Consider the following 10,528-nt stretch of genomic DNA (forward strand, 5'->3'; position numbering starts at 1 on the left):
AGGAATCCTATTGGACATCTTATAGAAATCCTATTAAACATCCTATAGGAATCCTATTGGACATCTTATAGGAATTCTATTAAACATCCTATAGGAATCTTATTGGACATCTTATAGGAATCCTATTGGACATCCTATAGGAATCCTATTAAACATTCTATAGGAATCCTATTAAACATCTTGTAGGAATCCTATTGGACATCCTATAGATATTCTGTTGGATATTCTATAAGAAATGTTTTGGCCTCTAAATAGGAATCCTAATATTCTAATATGATTTTATCTAGGAATTTTATTTGATTTACAGATAAACATTTGAGAAATGCATATAAAAATTCCTGTATGTCTTATTATACCTTTTGTTTAAGAGTATTCTACATTAAAATTTCCCTGCTTAAATAAATAAACACTTATTAATTGGTAATTTAAACAATTTTATTATAATTAAGTAACAAACAGACAAACAATGATGCAAGCAAATAAATAAATTGACAGACAAAAAGGCAACAAAGGCTAGACAACAAAATCCTACATCTTTCTCGTCGCCATTTTACATTCATCTGCACACTTTTGGGAAATGGCTTGTTTGATTAGTCTAATATCTGTGCCAAATTTTTTCCTGATGTAGTCTGTAAAACAAAGAAACAACAAAAAACAACAAATAATTTTTATATTCATTTTAAACACCTCATTTTTAAAAGTGCTAATGTACTGTATGTTAGAAGGAATGATGATTGTGGTTTCTACCATCAACATCACGCAATGATACACTCATCCAATTTTTCAGAGCATTACAAGTCATTGGTTAACAATTTACAGCTGGTCTGTAGCAATGAAAGTAAATTAATATTTGAAAATTGATGCAAACAATTTACAAACCCTGTATAAAAGCAGGGATGGAACAGACTGTCACTGCACTCTCTACCACAGTATTGTATATTCAGCCTTCATAATGTCTACAGAAAGACATTTTAACAAAGAAACACAGAGCATTTGTAACTCCTAAGGGGCCATGATGTGGTAAATTCAGTTTTTCTACACCATGAAAAGATCAGTTTACATGCATTGAAATCTGAGATTATTTAGCATGTGATGCTCTAAAGACTGTGGTTTAAGCTATATACTGTAATGTTACTGTCAGCATTATATAAAACAAATATTTCCACTATAGTGTTTCCAGAAAATAATTAACTCACTTATTATGTCACACACTTTGTCTGGATCCAGCTGAGGTTTGGCCTCTCTTCCCCTAAAGGCGTTTGAGCACTTCCCTGTGTAGGTGTGTGTCGCCAACTTTCTTCTCCCAAAAACAGCCAGTAATAGATCTTTTGTTGATTTCTTTGGGTCTGTCCATTTTACATTTGCATACTGCTCAGAAGTGATTGCTGTGTTGGGTCCAATTTTAACCTAACAAAAATGACAATGTTTAGACATTCAACTAATTTAAAATGCCATTTTTATGTTGCCTTTACACATCTTAAGGCAGTGAAAAAGTACAAACCAAAAATGTTGCATACCATATAATCCAGAGAAGTAAATATCAAACACTTTCTGTGCATGATGGGAAATATGTACAAATATGTTACCCTAAGAACTAGATATTGGTCAGACAGACCATACGTACAATAGTACTTATGTACATGATTCTTATCAGGACTGGGTGAAACAAATCCTATGGCTGGGGTGGGGAAACAAGGGCCAGAGTCCAGCACAGTTTGCTGATTCTTCTGCTCTGACACCATAAATAACGTGTTCATTACCTGCTCAACTGACCCAGGTGTGCTTGGGCAGGAAAATCACCAAACTGACATAATCTGCCCTCTAAGACCATAGTACCCACTTCTGTCCTAAACATACTTTTACATCCCAAAATCAGAAGAAAAGTTGTGACAGTATGGAAAATGCAAATACAATAAAAACGCAGTGTTTTTTACATTTACCTTGACTTTTATTTTATTGCAGACAGTAGGAACCCAAGATATATTTTATGTTTTGTCTAATCAACTTGTTAATGTACCTCCATTCCTGCATTTTACACCTGCAACACATTTCAAAAAAGTTAGAACCGGGCAACAAAAGACTAGTAAAGTTGTGTAATGCTACAAAAAACATATTAGTTTAATTAATAACAGGGCAGTAAGATGATTTTGTATAAAAAGAGCATCCCAGAGCGACTGAGTCATTCAGAATTAAAGATGGGGAGGGGGTCACCACTCTGTAAAAGACTGGACAGGCAAATAGTGCAACAATTCAAGAAAAACATTTCTTAATTAAAATAGTAAAAAACTTGTGTATTTCATCAACTACAGTACATAATAAAAAGAACACTTTATAAAACTTATAAACTTTATAAACCCTTTCTAAATCATTATCTGTAAGCTTGGCACTGTATCCACAAATGCAAGTTAAAACTTTAACATGCAAAAGATGAAAACAGATATTAGCAAGATCCAGAAACACTACCACCTTCTCTTGGCCTGAGATCATTTAAGATGCACGGAGGCAAAGTGGAAAAGTGTCTTAAATGAACTCAAGCCCAGAGAACGTGGTGGTGTTTCTGTATCTTGCTAATATCTGTTTTTATCTTTTGCATGGTAAAGTTTTAACTTGTATTTGTGGATACAGTGACAAGCTCACAGACAATGGTTCACAGGTTTTGGAAAGTGTTCTTGAGTCCATTCAGTGATTTTCACTACAGAATCGGGTCTGTTTTTAATGCAGTGCTGCCTGAGGACCCAAATATCAGTCAGACAATACTGGTTTTCAGTCTTCTGTCTTACATATAGATATTTCTCCAGATTCTCTGAATCTTTTAATGATATTATGTACTGTAGATGATGAAACAGACAAGTATTTTATGTTGGGAAATGTTACTCTTCAACTTTTTGTCCACACAGTCTTTCACAGAGTGCTGAACCCCTCCCCATTTAATTCTGAAAGACTCAGTCACTCTGGCATGCTCTTTTTAAACCCAATCTTACTGCCCCTTATCAATTAAACTAATATGTTTTTGTAGCATTACACAACTTTACTAGTCTTTTGTTGCCCCGTCCCAACTGTTTTTGAAATGTGTAGCAGGTCTGAAATGCAGGAATTGATGTTTATTATTAAATAAAATAAAGTTGAGCAGATAAAACATAAAATATCTTGGGTTCATGCCAAAGTAAATGTAAGAAACACTGCATTTTAATTTTATTTGCATTTTCCATACTGTCCCAACTTTTCTGATTTGTGGTTGTAGTAAAAATTATGCTATCATATTCTTCCTTTCATCAACCACTAAAGTCATGCAACAATGCATTTTATTCTCAGAAAATGTATGTAAAGCATGTAATTTTCATCATGTTCAGAATTACTGTATAAACACAGACATACAATGATTTGTTTGTTTTTACCTGTGTGGGTAAGGTAGTTACAGTCTCATGTGTTTGCATTTTTTTATTATTATCTGGCGGTGGCAACACTTTCTCTGTCTCATGTGGGAGTACTAAGGGGATAAAAACAATGTTACCAGACTGTATAATTTTAACGATTAACAGTTTTTGAGTGATTATGACTTTTGTTAGAAAATGTTTGCAACAAAATATTATGTATAATTTAAAATATTAAACATAATTAAAATGACGGAATTATGAAAATAATCATGAAAATGTTGAGAATATGTCCAAGCGACTGAGAAAAACTGTATCAAAAACATTTTACCTCAAAATAATATATATATATATATATGTATATATATATATATATATATATATATATATATATATTACCTTTGCTTTCCACTCTAATGATCCTTTTCTCTATATTTTCAATTTTCTCCTTCATCCCCATTAGTATTTCTTTTAATTCTGAGAGTTGTTTTATCACTACTTTGGTATTGTGTGCCTGGGACAGACAGAAAGACAGACAGATTGATAAAAGTTAGTGATCATAAATTGTAAAATAGTAGAAAACAATTATAAACTGTCACCATTGTGATTATTTAATGTAAAGATATATGCATGCCGCAAAACACAAAGGAAAAAAATTAAATATTGACATGAGGTTAGGTGTGTTAGCTAACCTGAGATCCTGAATCACCAAAGGCACTAGGAGAACAAGGGCCAGCAGAATCAGATACACAAGAAGAACTCTAGAGTGAGAGAGAGAGATTATAAACTCTCAAAATATAGCAAAGAGTGTGTGAATAAGCAATCAGTAGCAGTGGCAAAATCATTAGACTAATATATCGTTTGTTGCTGTTGCAGGTATTTCCTACCTTTTGATTTACTTTATAATCCATTAGGATGGACTTTGACATTGTTCTGGCCATTTCTTTTTTTTTTTCCTTCCTTACTGTATTTGTTGGGAGGAATTCTTCCTGTACAACAAATAGATAACTACATTACTTTTTCTCTGCCATCCTGAAAGTGAATTGTAAAGCAGAGTTAGGTGGTAATCCATGTCAGTTCTTGCCTCATCCTCAGAGGTTGTAGCTGGCGAGAGGCGGATAGGTGGCCATTTTTGCCTCTGACCACGGCCACAAATTTCAGTATCCTTCGCAGAATTTTCCCTCTTTTCCAGAGTCTCTAAAATTTTCAGTAGGGCGGATCTACTTCCTTGAGAAACAAAACATACCATGTCACTGTTTCTTCTGAATTTAGGGAAATAAAAAAGGTTTTTTTTAAAGTAACTGTCTCTACTGTCCAGGAATGGCGTTCTACTAGATTTTTGAGCACTGCTGTGAGGATTTGATTGCATTCAGCAACAAGAGCGTTTGTGAGATCAGGATGTTGGATGATCACCATCCCACCTCATCCTCAACTCCCAAACACATCCCTATAGTATTTGCTAGAGCTCAATCATTCCAGAGAACACAGTTTCAAGGGGACATTTTACCTCTCTACCCCACACCAGATTTTATGCATAGTGCAAATAGGTTCATGGTTTCTCTGTTCCAGGGAGTCCTATACTATTGGTAATACTTCTCTACAGGGACTAGCTGTATGTGTTTATCTGTGTCCATAATGGGTCCAAATTAAAGTAGCTGAATCCAGAAGGAGTGTCTACAAACTTATGCAATTGTGTATATATAATTCTACACCACTTTCCAAATTATTATGCAAATTGAATTTAAGTGTCATTAAGATTGAATTTTTCAATTAAACTCATAGATGGTATTGTGTCTCGGGGCTCTTTGGATCACTAAAATCAATTTCAGCCAGGTGAGCCCAATTAAAGGAAAACTGCTTAAGAAAGATGTTCCACATTATTAAAGAGGCCTCAGCTTTCAAGCAATATAGGAAAGAAAAAGGATCTCTCTGCTGCCGAAAAGCATCAAATAGTGCAATGCCTTGGACAAGGTATGAAAACATTTGATATTTCACGAAAACTTAAGCCTGATCATCATACTCTGAAGAGATTTGTGGCTAATGCAGAGCATAAACAGGTTCCTGCAGATAAAGGCAGAATGAGGAAGGTTTCTGTCAGACAAATTCATCAGATTAAGAGAGCAGCTACTAAAATGCCATTACAAACCAGCAAACAGGTATTTAAAGCTGTTGGTGAATCAGGAGTCCCACGAACCTCAAGGTGTAGGATCCTCCAGAGGCTTGCAGTTGTGCATAAACCTACTATTCGGCCACCCCTAACAAGTGCTCACAAGCAGAAACGGTTGCAGTGGGCCCAAACATATATGGAGACTAATTTTCAAACATCATTATGAGTGCCGTGCAACCCTGGATGGTTCATATGGATGGAATAGTGGATGGTCACCATGTCCCAACAAGGCTGCGATGTCAGCAAGGGGGTGAAGGAGTCATGTTTTGGGCCTTTAGGGTCCCTGAAGGTGTGAAAATTACCTTGGCAAAGTATATAGAGTTTCTGACTGACCACTTTGTACCATGGTACAAAAAGAAGAACCGTGCCTTCTGCAGCAAAATCATCTTCATGCATGACAAATCTCGTGCTGCAAAGAATACCTCTGTGTCATTGGCTGCTATGGGCATAAAATGAAAGAAACTCGTGGTGTGGCCACCATCCTCCCTGACCTTAACCCTATTGAGAACCTTTGGAGTATCCTCAAGCAAAAGATCTATTATGGTGGGAGGCAGTTCACATCAAAACAGCAGCTCTGGGAGGCTATTCTGACATCCTGCAAAGAAATTCAAGCAGAAACTCTCCAAAAACTCACAAGTTCAATGGATGCAAGAATTGTGAAGGTGATATGAAAGGGGTCCTATGTTAACATGCAACTTGGCCTGTTAAGATGTTTTTGATTGAAATATCTTTTAATTTCAGTGAATGTGACCTCTTAATGCTGCCAATTCAACAAATGACTATTTTCAGTTCTTTACAACCTATAAAAAGTTGGAAACTCTGTTGTGCATAATAATTTGGAACAGTGCATTTTGAGTTTTTTTATTTTTGAAAAAAAAAATACTGTTATCATTGGGAGGTTTGTTCAATAAAATTCGATTTATACTCTAACGGTTGATGACTTGAAAATTATACTGACTGTACGATCATTTAGGAAAATCAGAGAAAAATATCAATTGCATAATAATTTGGAACTTGGTGTAGTGTGCCTACTTCAGTTCTTACTTTGGGTGAGTGTACTGATGTACTGATGAAATTCACTAACCTTTTTGTAGAATTTTTGCTGGGCTTGTTTCATCGCCATAAAATACATCACATATTGAACCCACTGAACAAATTCCATTTGCGATTTTTTTTATAGGCAAAACATCCCACGTAGGTGGATCTTCTATCCACTGTATTAGCATATAGGCCATATAGGCATATAGGCTCTGGAATAAGAGAGAGGGACACACAAACACACACATGCACATGCTTGTGAGCACTCAGTGAGACTTATGAAATAAAAGTAGAATAGTAAAAATATTTTTATACAGGTGTTTACTAATTAACAATAACTTTTTCTTAAATGTATGTGTATAAACTATAAATTGATATTAATGAAGTGGCCAGTCAGTGTGTGTGTATGTATATATATATACAGTGGTTGGACAATGAAACTGAAACACCTGGTTTTAGACCACAATAATTTATTAGTATGGTGTAGGGCCTCCTTTTGCGGCCAATACAGCGTCAATTCGTCTTGGAAATGACATATACAAGTCCTGCACAGTGGTCAGAGGGATTTTAAGCCATTCTTCTTGCAGGATAGTGGCCAGGTCACTACGTGATGCTGGTGGAGGAAAACGTTTCCTGACTCGCTTCTCCAAAACACCCCAAAGTGGCTCAATAATATTTAGATCTGGTGACTGTGCAGGCCATGGGAGATGTTCAACTTCACTTTCATGTTCATCAAACCAATCTTTCACCAGTCTTGCTGTGTGTATTGGTGCATTGTCATCCTGATACACGGCACCGCCTTCAGGATACAATGTTTGAACCATTGGATGCACATGGTCCTCCAGAATGCCATGGCAGCCCAAACCATCACTGATCCACCCCCATGCTTCACTCCACACCGTAACTCTCCCGGATGTGGGGAAAACAGTAAAGGTGGACTCATCAGAGAACAATACATGTTTCACATTGTCCACAGCCCAAGATTTGCGCTCCTTGCACCATTGAAACCGACGTTTGGCATTGGCACGAGTGACCAAAGGTTTGGCTATAGCAGCCCGGCCGTGTATATTGACCCTGTGGAGCTCCCGACGGACAGTTCTGGTGGAAACAGGAGAGTTGAGGTGCACATTTAATTCTGCCGTGATTTGGGCAGCCGTGGTTTTATGTTTTTTGGATACAATCCGGGTTAGCACCCGAACATCCCTTTCAGACAGCTTCCTCTTGCGTCCACAGTTAATCCTGTTGGATGTGGTTTGTCCTTCTTGGTGGTATGCTGACATTACCCTGGATACCGTGGCTCTTGATACATCACAAAGACTTGCTGTCTTGGTCACAGATGCGCCAGCAAGACGTGCACCAACAATTTGTCCTCTTTTGAGCTCTGGTATGTCACCCATAATGTTGTGTACATTGCAATATTTTGAGCAAAACTGTGCTCTTACCCTGCTAATTGAACCTTCACACTCTGCTCTTACTGGTGCGATGTGCAATTAATGAAGATTGGCCACCAGACTGGTCCAATTTAGCCATGAAACCTCCCACACTAAAATGACAGGTGTTTCAGTTTCATTGTCCAACCCCTGTATCAGGGCCGGCGCTAGGGGGGGGCTGAGGGGGGCATTGCCCCCCCAAATTGTGTCTTTGCCCCCCCAAGCACAATGCAAGCAACGGCTATTTTTAAAATTATCTCTGAACCAATCACAAAAATGCATTTTGTTTTACAGTGTGAAGATATTTCCTTGCTTATTCCTGATTGGCTCTTTGAGTCATATAAAAATCGGCAGACTGCCCCAAACAGTTCAGTTCGGCAGTATATGTTCTGTTAGTGTGAGCGAGAGGCAGGTATACTGGTAAACACTTTTTTTTTACAGAATTAGTATTCTTTTGTTTTCTTTATATTTTAATTTCCCAATAATATAAATATTCTCACTCATTCCTATTTCCACGTTTGAATATTCTCAGTCTGTGTGTAGGTACATTTGTCAGCTTTGACTTAAATTTGTATTAAAGCCTTTCAAGAAATAGAGTTGTTCTATTAGTAATGGCAATTTAATTAAGGGGGCGTATTAAAATGAAATACAATTAGATAATCTTTTTTCTCCATTTACATAATCAACATGTATTTTTTAATCATTGGGTTTTAAGTTTAAGTTCGAAAACATGCATTTTTATTTCTTTACCTCATACATCACTTTAAGCCAGTATCAATAGCTTGGCTGTCATCATTCATGCACAAATCAAGCCTTGAATATATTTCTGGCTTCAAAAACATGACTATCAACATGCCCCCTCATTAGGTTTTACTGCCCCCCCAAGCAAAGCAGTCCAGAACCGGGGCTGCCCTGTATATATATATATGAAATATATATATATATATATATATATATATATATATATATATAGCTACAGTATATATATACTGTACATACATACACGTTTAAACGTCTTCTTTGATGACAATTAAAAACAAATGCACAGTCGTTTCTAATGTTGCAGTTAAAAAAAAAGGAAAAACGCGTAGACTCTAATTTCAATCTCTTAGACCCGAAGCGTATAAATTACCGCCGCGGTGCTGCGTGCGCAGCCTGTGTGTTGATTATAGGAGCGTATAAAGCGCAGCGCGCCGCTTCTGGTGCTAAATGGGGGTATAAACTGCACCCTGTTCCGCAGCTCCACTCCCCCCTCAGTTCTCACCCATCACTGCTCATACAGTATGAACGACATGCACAGCGTGTTTAGATATGGATGTAGTTCAGATTTTGTTTTTCAGAATGTTTTCCTCTAAAAAAATCCCGTCAGAGTCTCGCGCCTGCAAACAGTGTCATGGTTGTCATGGTAACTTTAAATAACGGTACTCCAGCACAGCAAGTTAGCTGTCTGGCTATAACGTTATTAATATCTAATTAATATAACTTTAAAAAAATCAAGAAAACTATCGGACATGTCTTACTAATTTTTTAATCAAAATATATGATGTAAATGCAATGTTAAACGCAATGAACCCTAATGCCGGCGTCCGCGTAAGTTAACAACCGTTAAAAAACACTACGAACTTAAACTATAAAAACTTACTTAATGGATTTATTTATATGTACTTAATAAAATATAATATTTCTATATCGCATTTTAACGAAAATAAGCTTAAATGAAAGTGTGCATACATGTTTGTACCTTCTCAGTAGCTGGTAGACTCCTGGTCGGATCCAACGTCTTTAACGGACCAGGTGTAATTCAAATTGTGATTCCGCACGCGCAGGTCAGTACTGCACTGCAGCCACTGTAGAAGCTTTCCTGTGTTAGCTGAATCTCTCTCTTTCTCTCTAATATATATATATATATATATATATATATATATATATACTGTATATATATATATATATATACAGTGTATCACAAAAGTGAGTACACCCCTCACATTTCTGCAGATATTTAAGTATATCTTTTCATGGGACAACACTGACAAAATGACACTTTGACACAATGAAAAGTAGTCTGTGTGCAGCTTATATAACAGTGTAAATTTATTCTTCCCTCAAAATAACTCAATATACAGCCATTAATGTCTAAACCACCGGCAACAAAAGTGAGTACACCCCTAAGAGACTACACCCCTAAATGTCCAAATTGAGCACTGCTTGTCATTTTCCCTCCAAAATGTCATGTGATTTGTTAGTGTTACTAGGTCTCAGGTGTGCATAGGGAGCAGGTGTGTTCAATTTAGTAGTACAGCTCTCACACTCTCTCATACTGGTCACTGAAAGTTCCAACATGGCACCTCATGGCAAAGAACTCTCTGAGGATCTTAAAAGACGAATTGTTGCGCTACATGAAGATGGCCAAGGCTACAAGAAGATTGCCAACACCCTGAAACTGAGCTGCAGCACAGTGGCCAAGATCATCCAGCGTTTTAAAAGAGCAGGGTCCACTCAGAACAGACCTCGCGTTGGTCGTC

At 36.9% G+C, this 10,528-nt stretch overlaps 1 protein-coding gene across 1 annotated transcript; it reads right to left on the minus strand.

Moving 5' to 3' along the window:
- Positions 1-453: 453 nt before the first annotated feature.
- LOC134305951 (early boundary activity protein 1-like) lies at positions 454-9,045 on the minus strand. The gene is made up of 9 exons (XM_062990245.1): positions 9,010-9,045; positions 6,623-6,788; positions 4,456-4,598; positions 4,259-4,360; positions 4,064-4,132; positions 3,771-3,885; positions 3,396-3,487; positions 1,197-1,407; positions 454-629 (listed from the first exon to the last, which is right to left on the minus strand). Exons 2-9 carry the CDS (start codon positions 6,771-6,773, stop codon positions 529-531), a joined length of 984 nt encoding a protein of 327 aa, XP_062846315.1. The 5' UTR covers positions 6,774-6,788; positions 9,010-9,045; the 3' UTR covers positions 454-528.
- Positions 9,046-10,528: the final 1,483 nt, after the last annotated feature.

This window comes from Trichomycterus rosablanca, chromosome 2, assembly GCF_030014385.1.
Source record: "Trichomycterus rosablanca isolate fTriRos1 chromosome 2, fTriRos1.hap1, whole genome shotgun sequence".
In the NCBI taxonomy this organism is placed as follows: domain Eukaryota; kingdom Metazoa; phylum Chordata; class Actinopteri; order Siluriformes; family Trichomycteridae; genus Trichomycterus; species Trichomycterus rosablanca.

Excerpts from the sequence above, each read along its gene's own strand:
- LOC134305951 (XM_062990245.1), bottom strand. The coding sequence starts at position 6,773 with ATGGCCTATATGCTAATACAGTGGATAGAAGATCCACCTACGTGGGAT. Across the intron at positions 4,361-4,455 it reads CTACAACCTCTGAGGATGAG|GAAGAATTCCTCCCAACAAA; the intron begins GCAAGAACTGAC and ends TTTGTTGTACAG. Across the intron at positions 630-1,196 it reads CAAAGTGTGTGACATAATAA|ACTACATCAGGAAAAAATTT; the intron begins GTGAGTTAATTA and ends TTTGTTTTACAG.